We start from the raw sequence: 16,118 nt of genomic DNA, 5'->3' as shown, positions 1-16,118 counted from the left end.
TTGAGGAATGAGTCAAGAATTGGTTCACTGTCTTCAATTAATGCTGATTTTAAATGAAAATTACATAATATTTTACTTAAGTATACTTAAGTATAACAGCAATGGATAACAGTTGGACAATGTTTCTTTAGAAAAACAAGTGATTTAAACACTTTTTAAATGTTATATTTTGTAATATTGGTGGTTTTATTTTTGTGCTAAAAATGTTTTTTTTTCATCCAATATTTTGAGGAGGCACTGCCTCCCTTGCCTCCTTGAAGGTAATGCCTGTGCATAGGGCTGGGTATCGTTCAAAAATGTTAGATATCGATACCGATACCTTGACTTCAATACCGGTTCCTGAACGTAACTTTTTCGATACCAATTTTATGAAATCTATTTGAACAAGATTACATTATCTAAAAAAATCTTTGGTTTTATTTTTCAGCTTGTTGATGTTTATACAGACTCAAAGCCACTGTACAAAGGAACAAAATGTAACAAACAAAAACACGGGTTAAATTGGGATTTGTTATGTGGGTGGGGCTCTATAGTTTCGAGCTTATATATATATATATATATTATACTTATAAGTGTGTGTGTGTTTTGTTTTTTTGCAAATATGATTTATTCTGAAGCAATATTCTCATCAGTTTTCTATCAGCTGTGACATATAAATCTGTGTGTTTTTTTATCCAAGGGCTTTTTTTTACCTTTATAGAGGGCATTTTCCCACTAATCTCATTAATACTTTCATTTCAAATTCTTACATTTGATCTATAAATTCAATTGACACTGAAAAATACAACTGCATTAAATAATTATTATGAGATTATTTTAAATATTTTTTAATATACAAACAAGAAATTATGGTGGAAATTATACTTTTCAACTAAATTAAAACGCCAGTAGGTGCCAGTAGTGAGCGTTTAATGAGTGAGTCATTGAGTCGTTCATTCAAACGATTCGTTCAAACGGCAGATTCATCAGATGTTTATGTATGGGCCAATGAAACTTTGACTCAACCGATTCATTCAGAACACGGAATCAATCAGCAATGAATAGGCTGGTTGCTTTGGAGATATGCGCTGTTTCTGCTTAAAATGTAAGTGACCTAAAATTATTGTATTTGCTTATTGAACTGTTTATATAACTATTAAACAGTCGTAATGGTGAAAATGTTGCCTAACTAACTGTATTTTAAATATAAAAACTTTCCATTTTGAATTTTTACCTCAGGATGCTGAGTTTCTTAGTGTTGCGCGTTTTGATTTCTCCTGGAGAGGCTACGTGCGCAACCTTATACTGTCAATAGGTGCATTATACTCTAAATGTAATACAATCAGAATAATTTGCGTTTTGGTGTTTACATGGTTACTGATGTTTTAATCATGTTACTTGTCTAGCGTTAATTTGGTACCGAACGACGAGACGTTTTTCGATACTCGATGGTATCGAGGCAATTCGGTCGGTGCCTAAAAAGTATCGAACTCGATACCCAGCCCTACCTCTGCATGAGTGTGTGTAAGCTTAGGCTTCAGTTGAAAATACACTTCTTTCCTTATGCAAGAAAACCTTTTAACAGTAAGGGTCCAGTTCTCAAACAGAACAATGTGCCATTTTATTTGGTAAAGACGAGAGTACATCAACAAGCAAATTATTATTTAATTATTAAATTAAGAAAACTGCAATAACAGTTCCATTGTTTTTCCCTTGATGAATTCTTATTCTTTGACATGTCTTGAACTTTAAATAATCATAAAAAATACATGTAATACTTGTTTCTTTGTTCCTGAGTTGGATACTGCATGATGCATGGTTTCACTTGAAACAAATAAAATGCTCAAACACACACGCACAAGCACAAGAAAAATCAGACACATTGCAGTATATCCTAGTTGGGATGTTTCCACCTCAGCATGGATTGCTGGTTGAATGAATATCTGTCCAAAAGGACGTCATCCGATTTGTGTTGTCCGTAAGTATAGCTATCAATCCAGAATAGTAACAGCGATTGTACCGCGGTGGTGTCGCCACAAACTGTTCTATATTTGGCGGTTTGGTTGGGACGATACCCAAATTCTCCAAACACATGCCAAGATATGCATCCTCTATATATATGGGTTTAATGTGCTTCGATCCCTGTATAAATTTCTGTGGCAGGTCCAAAGAAATTATGTAACACATGCCTAGAGGATACGGCGGATATGTGTTTCTGGGGTACACATTGTAGGGAAGGAAAAACTTATTGAACGGATTTCGAATGACAGGGCTTGCGTACCACACTAGCCCGGTCATATAGTTGGCTGGTACTGGGTTCAGACTCACAAGCATATTTATTAGATTGTTCATGTTAAGGAGCACGTCAGCATCCACTTTCACAGCAAAGGACGCCTGTTGACAATTCCTGCTGAGCCATTCCATCATCATCATGGTTTTAATGGTCAGATTCTTATAGGAATCCAGGAAGTTGCTCTGGAGAAGGTCTTTGTACTGCTGGCTCTCATTCCAGAGTTGCTCCTGCAATGTTTCTTCATCGTTTTCACTGTGTAAGCCCATAATAAACAGCACCACAACCACTTTGTCCCCAACAACCTTTTCTCCACCCCACGTCCTCCTGATGCCACTGCGCGCTTCAGTGTCGCCAGGAGGCACCGGGACCATAACCACCACGAAGGGTTTTTGCTGTTCACATATCTTTGGCTGGTCAATGATAAATTTGTATTTTCGGGGATAAGCCACATGGTACAACCCTGGTTCTTCTTGGACAGTGTCCATTTCTGGTTCTTCTTTTACAGGATCCTTCCTTGGTGCTGCTGTGCTTTGTTGTTTTGCAGGAGGGTACCTTTGTGATTTTTTCTCCTCTTGCCCTTTTGTCATAGGGGAAAGATACAGTAGTAAAGCAATTCCTGGAACCAGGAGAAAAATCAGGAACCACTCTCGCACAGCAAGGACACACACAGCTATCGGGTAAAACAAACAGGCTGCTATTGTAAATTAAACTGAACCTGTAACTACAGATATTTTCATTTCTTTAAAAAGAAATTTACACTACACGTGCTTTTCAGCAGGGTCTTTTGGCTGAGTGAATATCCCTCCAGTAGGAAATGAGATGAGTCTGACTGTCTGTAAGTATTGCTATTCGTCCAGAATAGTAACAGCGATTGAATCGTTGTGGTGGTTTGACCACAAACTGCCCAATATTTGGTGGTTTCTTAGGTGCGATTCCCAAATGCTTCAAGCACATGCCCAGATATGCGTCTTCAATAAAAATAGGTCTGATATGCCTCGAGATGTGCAGGATCTTCTCTGGTAAGTCCATAGAAAAGATATAACACATGCCCAGAGGATACGGAGGATATCTGGATTTAGGATACACATCATGAGGAACATAAAACTTGCTGGACGGATCTCTCAAGACAATGTTTCCAGACAATACTAAGCCAGTGATGTAGTTATGTTGTAGTGATTTCAGACTCACAAGCATATGTAATAGGTTTTTCATATTGAGGAGCACATCAGCGTCCACTTTCGCTCCGTAGGACACCTGTTGACAATTCCTGCTGAGCCATTCCATCATCACCAAGGTTTTAATGGTCAGATTCCTGTAGGAATCCATGAAGTTGCTCTGGAGAAGGTCTTGGTACTCCTCGCTCTCATTCTGGAGTTGCTCCTGCAGTGTTTCGTTACCACTTTGTGAGCCCAAAAGAAAGAGAACCAGCACCAATTTGTCCCGGACAAGCTCCTCGCTGCCCCACGTTGTCCTGATGGCATTACGTGCCTCGATGTTCTGCGGGGCCACAGGGACGATAACCACCATAAAGGGCTTTTGCTGTTCACACTTCTTTGGCTGGTCGAGGATAAATCTGTAATTTTGAGGGTAAGCAATATGGGGGTTCTCTGTTTTTTTCGCCATTTTCTGCCACTTTCTTCTTTCGAGGGTAGTGGCGGTGAAATACAGCAATAAAACATTAAATAGGATGAGGAGACCACCCAGTAGCCAACTCTTACAGAACATCTGAACGAGGCTGAAAAGAAAATAAAGTTTTCATTTAAAAATGTATTTGATCTAGCTTGAACTCCTATTCAAATGTAAATTTTGAAGGGATAGTTGGTACAAAAAAAATAGTCTTTTGTTTTCCACAGATGAAGGAAGGTCATATATGTTTTGAAATACCTGAGGTTGAGTACATGATGACAAAATGTTAATTTTTTGGCAAACTATCCCTTTCGATTCAAAAGAACCCTTTTTTTTTCTAAGTGGGTCTTTGTTACAGAGTTGATCAAATGCAAAAACACAGTGCTTCTCTTTTGAGTACATGATGACAAAATGTTAATTTTTTGGCAAACTATCCCTTTCGATTCAAAAGAACCCTTTTTTTTCTAAGTGGGTCTTTGTTACAGAGTTGATCAAATGCAAAAACACAGTGCTTCTCTCGGGAAACAAGCAAATGATTTTGACCACTGTGCTTAGAGGCTTGAAGGCTCCTCAACAAAATCATATTACATTTCCCTGATGTAAATTCAATACTTTTTCCTTCATAAAAACTCAAAACAAGAGATACGCTAAAAATGGTTCTTGAAAGGTTCTTTACATGTAGTAACAGTCCTATTTAGAACCATATCTTCCTGAAGAACCCTTTTGTGCTGAGATTTTTGTGTCAGAGTTTAGGGTTCTTTCCCACCTTTTTGTGCTTCAAATCTGTAACTGCCAATGCCACCTTCAATATTGATTTTTTTGGTACTCAACCATCCAATTACACAGACTGTCAACACACTCTTGACAGGTACATTTCTTAAATGTCAAACGTTCAAATTTTAACCAATCATGTATTTTTCTCTTTTTAGTTTAACAGAACATGTGTGAGCAGTTCTGATAAGTTAAGGATACTTTGCATAATACATAATTGTTTTTACATAATCAACTGGAAGAGACACATTGTAACTCTACTCAATTGTGTATTTCAGGTGGTGTCACATTCCACAACAACATCATCTGCAGAGAGAAAGTGCCATTCAGTTACACCAAAATATACACATATTGATGGATATTATAGAGGATTGTATAGATATGTCATTGTAACTTGTTCTTCATTACATCTATTTCTACTTTGTGTTTTATTTCATGTATTTAGTCATGTTCTTAGTTGTCATTTAATGTATTCAGCTACTAACGTGTTAAGAGCACTGCCATTGTTGCTAAAATGTCATGTCAATAACAAATAAAGGCACCTTATAGACAGCATGCTGTTGGTTTTAAAACCCTAATAACAATATTAATAATAATATTTAAAAAATAATATGAATAATACTAATATTAACAACACATATGTACTAACATACTAATATTATTAAAATGATTATTTATTTATTACACCATTAAAGAATGGTTCTTTATGGAACCTTATAAAAACGGTTCTACCAAAAAGAGTTATGTTATTGTTACGAGCCAAAGAACCCTAATTTGGTAGTGTTTCGAACCATTTTTCTTAAGAGTGTATAATAAGTCATTGCAAAATACAAAATCAATTCTGTGAAATGTTCGAACATACCTTGTCTTGAGAGTAACAGCGATCTTGTACATATCTCAGAGTCGCTGTAACCGAGCTCCTCCTTGTCATTTCTTTGACCTATTAGATCCTTTAAAAACACCTGGTGAGGCTATGGAGTGTGTCACAGTGAGCTAGCAAAGTTCCAGAATCATTTCGTTACTCAAAAGGATCATGTTGCCACCCATCTTTCAATCATTCTCCTCCATCTGCAAAAGTTTTCAGTTGTGTTTCTGATGCCAACTGGGACTTAAAAAAATACCTATAATCATGAGATAACTTGGTATTTCAGATGGTTCCAAATATAATGTCTAAATGTCTTGAAGATCTTTTATAATAGTTATAATGAAGAGCATTATAATAGTCCGAAAGTGGCCACCTCACCTTACCAACATTATTTGCATGACATGCAAAATACAAGATGAATGTTCCAATGTGACCTTGTCAACACTCCAGTTGGACAGAACTGAAAATGACAACAATCAAAGAATATTTACATTTTTTATTTAAAATCTGTAACTAAATATAAATATTCTAAAAAAAAAAAAAAAACATAATTAAAAATATACATTTATAAATAACCATTTATTTTATGAGCTGTATAAACAAATAGCATTTACATTTTTTTGTCTTTAGTTCTCTGATTGTGTCTGCCATTGTATGTGCAGCATAACAGTCGTTTATTAATCAAATAAAGGCAACCACTAATTCAATTTGATTCATTTTATGTGGGCCTCTTTACATCCTTCCAAATGTCTATTAGCTGCTGTGGAGATCCCAGGATTGTTGTAATAACTCTGAGAAAATCCTCTCGCTTATATTTTCCCAGATAGGCTCTAAACTGTGAAGGGTCTGGGGGAGATGAGGGTGCAATGCCTAACTGTTTCAGACAAGCGCCCACATATGCGTCCTCAATGTTAAAGGGCTTTATGACCTTGGAAGCCTCAACTATTTTTTCTGGCAGGTCATTGGAGAAAACATATCCCATTCCAAGCAGGTACGTGGGGTATTTCGGTTCAGGGTACAGTTCCTCTGCCACGTACCATTTTGAGTTTTTGTTTCTGACGACAGGCCGGTTCCACATCAAATAGCCTGTAATGTAGTTCTGTCTGGGTGTGTTGGGTGCCAATAGCAGGCTCATCAGGTTCTCCAGGCCTGTGTACATGTCAGAATCAACTTTCATAGCATAAGATGCTTGAGGGCAACGAGTGGCCAACCAGTCCATGATCACCATTGTCTTTATGGTCAGGTTGAAGTAGGAGTCTACAAAGTTGCTCTGCACTAAATCTCTGTGTTGTCGGCTCTCTTCCTCCAGCTGCTGTTGAGCTTCAGGTCCTCGAGTCAAACCCACCAAGAACAGAGTCAGCACTGCTTTTCCCTGGACTGAGCTTTCATTCCCCCATGTGCTCCGGATGGCATTACGAGCATCTACCTTTTGAGGGGCCACAGGGACCATCAAGACCAGGAACGGATTCTGACTACATTTATCAGGTTCATCCAGGATGAAATGATAGTTGCTTGGATGAGCCACATGATGATGCACTGAAATGTCTGTGGTTTGTGTAGGAACTTGTGTGGGACTCTGTTGAACTCTGTTGGGTGCTAAAAATATAGTTTGATTTTCACTGGCAGATGGGTACCCAATCACAACATAATAGGAGCGTATCACTTTTTCATACAAGGTGTCGGGGAGCGCAGCAATCTTGAGAGAGAATTCAGAGAGGTAAGCAACGGCAGTCAGTAAGAAGGCAAATGTAAGTAGCAGAATGAATCCTGTCTTAATGTGACACCTGTGTGGAGCTGTGTCCGGACCCAAACTGGATCTAAGAGAGATCAAAAACAAACAATTAAAACAATTGTTTGTTTTAAATAAATCTATTCATTACATGAACCGTCAGAATGAAGATTTTCAATATGAGAGAGAGAGCCCGTTTCAGGTGACCGTTAAGGTGAGCGAATTTGATTGTTCCCACAGCAGAAGGTTAAAATAGTGATGTGAAGTGGTCACGCTCCACCGCTACTTGGGACACATCTACCGTGGCACGACGAATTTTCACGTTCTAAATTCGGCAGTTTTAATAGGAATCCACGCGGAATTTCGTGTGAGGGCGAAATATTTCCTCAAGCAGCTGACCATCAGAAAGTTGCTTGGTTTGAAAGTGACATGTGAGAGCTTTGCTTCATACAAAGCCACTAGAAGGCAAGCCTGCAACCTTTAGCCAAAAAAGCGTAACGGCTAATGCTAACGCTTCCGTTTTGTCAGTACGTGGGAAAGGAGACCTGAGGCCGTTTTTTTAAATGGATGTCAATGGAGGAGAAGATTCACTACACTGAATAAACATCATTTTAGAGAAAACAGCTTATCATTTAATGAATCAACAGCCTATCGGCTAATCTTCAACATGTTTTACATTTAACAATACTTTTGGATTTAACTATTTTTAGAGTTTACACCCTTAACGCACACTAAATCCACACTATCTCGAATACCGCTCTGGAGCAGTATTCAAGGCTTAGTATATCCCATCATGCATCATGTTGTGGAAATAAATCGTGAGACTTTTTGCCGAGATCTCGCGAGAGGTCACGGAAACCTTTCCAATGTTTGTTAAATATTAATAATAGTTAGATATTACATATAATTTGGTAGTAAAACAAAGAGTTGCCCGTTTTATTGGTTACAAAAACAGCATTCTTCCATCTTAGAAACATTGCCAAGCTACTAAACATGTTACCTGTTTCTGACGCAGAAAAGCTAGTTCATGCATTCATGACCTCTAGACTGGACTATTGTAATGCACTGCTAGGTGGTTGTTCTGCATCTTCAATAAACAAGCTACAGGTAGTCCAAAATGCAGCGGCTAGAGTCCTTACCAGGTCAAGAAAATATGATCATATTACCCCAATTTTACAATCTCTGCACTGGCTACCTATTAAGTTCTGTATAAGTTACAAAATATTATTAGTTACCTACAACGCCCTTAATGGGTTAGCTCCTGCATACCTAACTAGTCTTCTACCACACTACAATCCATCACGCTCCCTAAGGTCACAAAACTCGGTTTAGCTCCTGCGTACCTAACTAGTCTTCTACCACGCTACAGTCCATCACGCTCCCTAAGGTCGCAAAATTCTGGACTTTTGGTAGTACCTAGGATATCAAAGTCCACTAAAGGAGGTAGAGCTTTTTCGCATTTGGCTCTCAAACTCTGGAATAGCCTTCCTGATAACATTCGGGGTTCAGACACTCTCTCTCTGTTTAAATCTAGATTAAAGACACATCTCTTTGGCCAAGCATTCAAATAATGCATCTCATAATCTTGTACTGCAGTCATATCTGATCAGATGCACATTATTATTCTTTAGTTTGGGTTAAACAAATACATTTTGCTTGGTTGGAACAGCAGCTACGCTAATTATTTCTCTATTTGTTTCTCTGTTTTTGCCCCAGGATTGACATCCCGTGGTAACTAGGATTTACACAAGCTTCGGTCTGGATCCAGAACACCTGAGAAGAGATGATGCCAACCCCTCAGAGGACCTCAGATGATGCCAACCCTGAAACAACATACAGAACTACCACATTTTGCTATAAGTTTGATTGCATCATTTAATAATTGCTGTTAATAGTGTTCATCGTCTGTTTGATTACGTCTTTAATTGATTTTTCCGTACATTTCTGCCATATGTATATTTACTGACAGTCGCCACTGATAAGCTACTACTAAATATTGTAGAAACTTAATTTGCCTTAAAGTTGCTTTGCAATGATTTGTATTGTGAAAAGCGCTACAAATAAACTTGAATTGTATTTAATTGAACTATAAATCCAAAGACAATGGTTACTATTGTTAAACCATGGTAACAACAAATTAACCATGGTTTTTGCTACACTAACCATAGTTTAACCATGTAATTTGTAGTAAAAATAAATACAAATTGTAATCCATGTGCCAAAAAAAAAAAAACATGGTTACTGTACTTTTTTTTGTAAGGGAAAACATGACTCATGTTCAGTATTAGGATTTTTCTATAAAGATATTGTAGTGATGTTCTAATTTTGACATGTAGGCTATTTAGAAAGTATAGTTTTGTTAAATCTTGTGTATTAAAGTCATGAGAGAGATAGATATCAGGGCAAAATAAAGAGACTGAAAATAAAAATATTAGTGAAGGTGCAGTTCAGGAGAGAACTTTTAATTATTTTTTATGTCCCCAACCTAAGGATTAAAACCTTTTTTATGTGAGGTCCATACAAAAAATAGGGTTGTCCATGTTTCAGAATTTGTTGTGGGTGTATGAGTGTGAGATTTCCCGGCCTGAAATTTTTTTCCCAGTCCGCCCCTCGTGGAAATTAATGGTGCAGACATGCGGTTTCACACATAAACACAAGTGCCTACTGAAGCTTGCAGTGTTTTCAGCCTCTGCCGCCTCAATATATGAGTACATGAACACAATCTCTAGAACTGCTCTGAGTCACTTCATGATTATTTTACTTATTTTGAGAAATCTATCGTCATATCATATACAAAGACACACCAATGTTTCAGGAATTTAAGTACACAGAATAGGACATGCTTATTAGATAACCGTATTCGAGTTGATGTCACTGGGTTATATTTAACCCAGCATTTTTTAGAGTGTGCTTTTATTTATTATTATTTTTTAATTAACTATTTTTTCCAAACCATTGTTAGATGCAGTGTTTCCTGTAGTTATGCAAATTAACTATTTCTTATGATTTTAAATCTGCATTGAACTTCAGAGCAATATCAAAGTAAAAGGCGGTACTAAAGTCTGATTTTGTGGTGGATGTGTTCAAATTTATCATCTTAATTCAAGTGATGAAGGGTTTTGAAAGTGTTGAGCACTACTGTAAGATTAACCCTGCATGGTGTAAATGTTTGAAAATGATTAACAGTTGCAAATAAACATTCATTAGAAATTTAGAAAAAGTAATCAAAAGTACAGTTACAGTTACATTACTTTAATAAAGTAATTGAAAAAGTTACACTACTATTTCATTTTAAGTAGGGTAACTTGTAATCTGTAACCTATTACATTTCCAAAGTAACCTTCTCAACACTGACCATCAGGTGATGAAAAGTTCTACACACACTTGTGGTCTCCATGCTCACTTGAACACGGACCAAATACAGGAAATATGTCATACAAGTAGGCTAGTCAAGTGCAAAGACCGCAAGTGCGGGTATTTGTGATCGTAAGGATCAAAGTCGGACAAATTTTCAAACTAGAATGCATTGCTTTTGAATGAAGTCATGAAGTCGAACAAGCCTTATCTCTGCTTCATACCAGGGACGCGATTTCAACCGTGCCCCCTCAGATTTTTGAGCCAATTGGATTTTGAATGCAGCTTCCAAAAGACAAAAAAAATTGCTGAATAATATTTGTAATTTTTTTTGTATTTGATACAATCACGCCGGTGTGATTAGAACGTTCAGGGCGGCACATCAGCAGCTGCTAAATTCAAATCTGCGTTCACGCTTTGGCTGGCGCTGAGCCAGAGACAGACGCGTTTTTACAGGTGCTGCGCATTATAACCAATCACACGTGATTCTGTTGCGCTTATGAATGCAATGACCAATCAGAGACGTTCAGATGAGTCATCGCTAAAGCACCGGTGTTTATTTCAGTGCGCAGACTAGCAGACTATGCGCTCTGGCGAGTTCTCTCAACATAAACAACAAGTGCAGATGTGCGTACGATGTAAGTAAGATATTAATTTCACAGTGTAAACAGCTTCAGTGATTTTAATGGGAGTTTTGGGGAGTGCTTGAACTCTGGCTAGACTGAAGTAAATAATGATAATAAATGATAATAATAATAATGTAAATATTCTTTGCTATATTTCTGGACAATGAAAGTGATATAACTTACAATGTTTTTATTAAATTCACGTAACGTGCCGGACTGTAGGGTTGTGGGGCCCTAGGCAAGACAACGAAAATAGGCCTCACTAGTGTAAAAATTGTCATAGCAATTTAAACATATGACAAGTCTGTCTGTGATCATGAGCAACATTGCATTTATAAAACAAATACTAATACTAAAGCAATAAATATTATGTATAGCAGTCAGAACATGCTTTCCCCCCCCCCCCATTCCATTTCTACTACAATTGCACTTTCATTTCAATTCCAAAATCTGAACCAACAAAATCTGCACACAAAATCTGAACTGTAACTAGAAAAGTTTTCAGATAAACTTTTTCTTTATTTGCCAGAAATGATCAATAACACTAAGTTTGCTGTGCCTGTTTGTAGATCTGCACAATTTGGCCCCCAAAAAATGGTTGTTTTTATATATCAATATGACTACTGATAATTATAATTATAGTTCTAACTGAAATAAATCATTAAACAAAGTAATAATTATTGATAATGATTATTATTAATATAGTTTACAGAAAACTGCAGCATGACCTGTTAACATGCAGGAGGTTTATAATTGTTTAGAAAGGTCTAAGGATTTATCACTGATTATGATTAAAAATCATTAACTGTATAATTATACAATTATATTATAATTATAATTTTTGTCAGGAAATATTATGCATCCATTGAGAGAGAGAGAGAGAGAGAGAGAGAAACTCCTCTACACTGGAGAAAAACATATTTTTCCTATTTTTACCCAAAATGAGGTGTAGTGAGTAGCTGTAGCTGTTTCATTCATACTGGTAGCCGGAGGGTGGCCTCATGCAGTAAAACCATAAGTCATAAGAAAAAATCATAAAATGAAATACTCACAAAAATCACGTTGGAGGAAATCCCTAATATGGACAAAGGCATATGCTATCGCTGCAGTAGCTGAATAAAACGCAGATAGGACGTTTTAACTGATGAAGAATGAAGACAATAAACATACGATTGTGACTAAATTGTGTATTTCTGTTCTTCAAGCCATCACAGGTATTTTTTATATGCATAATGTACAGTATATTTATAATGCAATGCTAATCAACATAGCCTTTATCACTGTATAGAATATTATAAAGTGATTTTGCCTCATTCTGTGATATGAAACCACGTCAGATCAGAAAAGGAAGTTATTTCAAACACTCGACTGATGTTATAAAATGAATTTAGAGCAAAAACATCATTAAATGTTTTTAAACGCACTGTACAGCCCTGGTGCGTCATCTGTATGTGTGTTGCCTTAAAGGGGCGCTGCAGATCGATAAGTGTTTGGCATCAAAGTATTGCAATAGGATAGGAAAGCATGCAGAGCTGTCCATTAGTATATAGCTCTCGCAGTACTTCGATGTGAAACACCGATCTGTCTGCACCGTGCCGCTTCAAGTCAAACACACCTTGAAATTTAATTGACAACCTCACGGCCGCGGGGCCCTCGCCTTAAGGCAGGGCCCTAGGCGGCCCCCTGTACCGCCTGTTGGAGCACTGTTCACGTTAAATAAAAATTCAGTCGTATTAAGAATATTTTATGGCATGACACCCATATCTGGTATTTAAAGGTGACATATTATGCCCATTTTTACAATATGTAATATAAGTCTTTGGTGTCCCCAGAATATGTCTGTGAAGTTTCAGCTCAAAATACCCCACAGATCATTTATTATATCATTTTGAAAATGCCTATTTTGAGTGGAAGCAGAAACACGCTGTTTTTCGTGCCTGTCTCTTTAAATGCAAATGAGCTGCAGCTCCCCACCCCCTTTTCCAGAATAGAGCTGCGGCGTAGACTTGTTCGGTGTCGCGTCATAGCGGTGTGGGTGGAGTCGGCGTGGGGGAAAACAGTCCTTTGGTGTTTGGTGAAAACCATGGTGTTGACTCAGAATGGCCTACATAAAATCATTTTTAGATCAAGAGCAACATACGCATAAAAACTGAGCCGTATTGGGTCGGACTGTCCGTACGGTATCTGTGACTGGACAAACGACCCAACGGAATGGCCAGAGATGTCGTTTCCCGTCATTTTTTCTTACCTAATTGAGCAAGAGACAGCTTAGGCTACTACAAGCCTATACGAGAAGGCTTGTGAAAGTAAACATTTGTCATTTTGTTTTGCTTAATTTTAATAAAGTGATGAAGACTTGATTAAAAGCCTGCCGTACTTTCTTAGTGATATATTAAAAAGATTTTTAACATTGACAAAACAGGTAACATTAAGGTCCACTGAAGCGCCTTGAAATGCGCAGCGTTATTCTATGTGGTGTGTGCTGCGGCTGCCTAATCATTTTCACAAATACATGCCATAAAAATAAAAAGATAACATAAAAATATGTATATAAAATACCAAAAAACATGTTTATTGGTTACTATAGCGAAACCATGGTAAAAAACAACATGTTTTGTTACACTAACCATAGTTTAACCATGGTATTTGTAGTAAAACTGTGGTTATAGGCTACAATTGGTAATAAAAACACCAAAAAAACTTGGCTAGCCTCCTATACTTTTACTATAGTAATACCATTGCTAATTAAGGGATTTTGTATAATAATATGAAATAAATGTTTTAATAGATTATGACATCACAAAATATCAGGGAGTGAGATTTAATTGATTGTGATGCGAAGGAGGGTTAAGTTACTGTAAGCCCCATCAGAAATGGGTTGCGGTGCAGGGGGACGGTACGGGACGAATGACAGATCATTGCAGGGTAAATAGTGTATCCTGTCTGTGCTACCGGCTCAGTGCTACCTCCGGTAGTCCGTCTGTTTATTAGTCATATACATCTTCAGATCAGGTTTTTTAACTTATTAGAGGTACAGAACGCCACACAGCAACTTTTCGGCATTGCACCAAGCAAAAATCAATCGAAATCATCACAAAAAGTAAAGATCAAGCGCCTAACAAGGTCTCCGCGCGTTAATTCGAATGGCTTGTTTTCCCCCACGGCATAAATGATTATGACGTATTTGTGTGCCGAACAAGTCTATTACAACTCGTACCTGCTAAAAAAACATCTGTTTTGGTTCTGATTATCATGTTTACTGCGCTGAAAGCATGCGTTTTAAACAGTAGTAGTTTAAACTTCTGATATATGGTTTTCTGAGCGCACACGGACAGAAAGATAGATCTGTGTGGTAGCAGCAATATACAGTAAATAAATCAATAAATCCACCGCTCTGTTGTCTCCTCTGAGGCTGGGACTGTAAATAGAGTTCTGGGCTCGTCTGTGCAGACAAAGAAACCTGGAAAAGTCACATTTTCATGATATGCCACCTTTAAGTAAAAAGACGGGTTTCATGTGTAGGCCCTAGTTAATAGATTACATTATTATGCTACTTTGCCCATTGCCCATTAGCTTATAGATCAACTAACATAATCTATAAAGGTGCAAAATGCATTTACACACATATTTGAGAATCAAGATATTTCATGATATAGTTAACACATTTGGTAATATTTCGAATAAAAAAGGAACACAGTTTCAAAGGAGGGGGGCCTTTGATCGATCCTTGCCCAGGGCACCGCTGCGTCATAATCTGGCCCTGCTTTATACATTATGCAGCTATTAGGTGATAGAAATTTCACCTAAATTTTGATAATGTGCAAGTTCCTGTAGTGAAAAAGCTTTGAAAATAGCTGAATTTACTGTTACTCTCTCATTAGCTTTAGTTAAGTTACGTTTGTTAGTGACTTCACAATTCTGTACCCGTTCCTTCTTAAGTTTAGGCTATGTGATTTAACTAAATCAAACGTACACGTTTACACACTTTTGTCCAAAGTGACTTGTATTTAAGGAAGGCTACAGGCTTTGTTTTTTGTTTTTTTAGCACCATCTACAGGAGCTACAAGAATTTTAATTAACTGAAATACAGTTTTAATGTAGTATTTTGCTTCATACCAAGATTCAGATATATCTAAATTAATTTTCTAAATTTAAATTATAATAGTTTTACAGAACAAAGAGGATTACATTTATGTTTCTGTACAGTAAAGTTGTCCCTGAATGAGTGTAGTTATGAGTTATGATCAGTTCAGCATACTTTTTCATATCCAGGCAGTTGCAGTTTACCACACCATTGCATTATTAAAACATCAGATGACCATAAAATATCTGCATATCCATTTTTAGCATAGTTTCATGCCTTAAATCATAAAAGACCTCACCTCTTCCATCCATTTGTGTTGGAGAGTTTCACCTCCATGTCTTGGTATGTGTGCATCTGGATTCAGGGCAATCAATAGCCCTTTTAGCTGAAAACCCGAGAGGTAAAGCTGCTGTAGAATTATAGGTGGCTCCGCCCCTCCCACCTCATACAGGTGTTCACTGAAGATGAGGGGGAGGGGGGCTAGTTTTTATGGTTGTATTCAAAGAGACCACAGTTATACCATACATATTTAATTCAAAAAAAAATTTGTGAGTTGTAATACAAATAATGCATAATAGGCATCATCTGATTGATGTGTACACACCTCACATTATACTAACCAAACAATTTGAAAATAAATTTGAAAGCCTGTAAATCTCCTTTAGAGAAACACACTGTACACACTTTAGTCATTGCACTCTTTATTGGACTTATGCATCATCTATTTCATCAATTTCATTCCGGTCACATTGACAGACGTCCTGTGGTATAAGACACATTACCATTAGCTC

The 16,118-nt window shown here is 37.2% G+C and overlaps 3 protein-coding genes across 3 annotated transcripts; all 3 read right to left on the bottom strand.

Moving 5' to 3' along the window:
- Positions 1–1,745: 1,745 nt before the first annotated feature.
- LOC107566034 (beta-1,3-galactosyltransferase 1-like) lies at positions 1,746–3,009 on the bottom strand. The gene is made up of 2 exons (XM_016251397.1): positions 2,988–3,009; positions 1,746–2,918 (listed from the first exon to the last, which is right to left on the bottom strand). The coding sequence occupies exons 1-2, from the start codon at positions 3,007–3,009 to the stop codon at positions 1,894–1,896; spliced, it is 1,047 nt and encodes a 348-aa protein (XP_016106883.1). The 3' UTR covers positions 1,746–1,893.
- A 34-nt stretch (positions 3,010–3,043) lies between these two features.
- LOC107566033 (beta-1,3-galactosyltransferase 2-like) lies at positions 3,044–3,895 on the bottom strand. Its single transcript, XM_016251396.1, has one exon. It carries the CDS (start codon positions 3,893–3,895, stop codon positions 3,044–3,046), a length of 852 nt encoding a protein of 283 aa, XP_016106882.1.
- Positions 3,896–6,184: 2,289 nt separating this feature from the next.
- LOC107566056 (beta-1,3-galactosyltransferase 1-like) lies at positions 6,185–15,701 on the bottom strand. The gene is made up of 2 exons (XM_016251431.1): positions 15,626–15,701; positions 6,185–7,351 (listed from the first exon to the last, which is right to left on the bottom strand). Exons 1-2 carry the CDS (start codon positions 15,679–15,681, stop codon positions 6,253–6,255), a joined length of 1,155 nt encoding a protein of 384 aa, XP_016106917.1. The 5' UTR covers positions 15,682–15,701; the 3' UTR covers positions 6,185–6,252.
- Positions 15,702–16,118: the final 417 nt, after the last annotated feature.

The sequence above is a fragment of the Sinocyclocheilus grahami genome, unplaced genomic scaffold, assembly GCF_001515645.1.
Source record: "Sinocyclocheilus grahami isolate Dianchi unplaced genomic scaffold, SAMN03320097.WGS_v1.1 scaffold1042.1, whole genome shotgun sequence".
Classification (NCBI taxonomy): domain Eukaryota; kingdom Metazoa; phylum Chordata; class Actinopteri; order Cypriniformes; family Cyprinidae; genus Sinocyclocheilus; species Sinocyclocheilus grahami.
The sequence above is the reverse complement of the archived record's forward strand: the minus strand, read 5'-3'. Positions and strand labels throughout refer to the sequence as shown.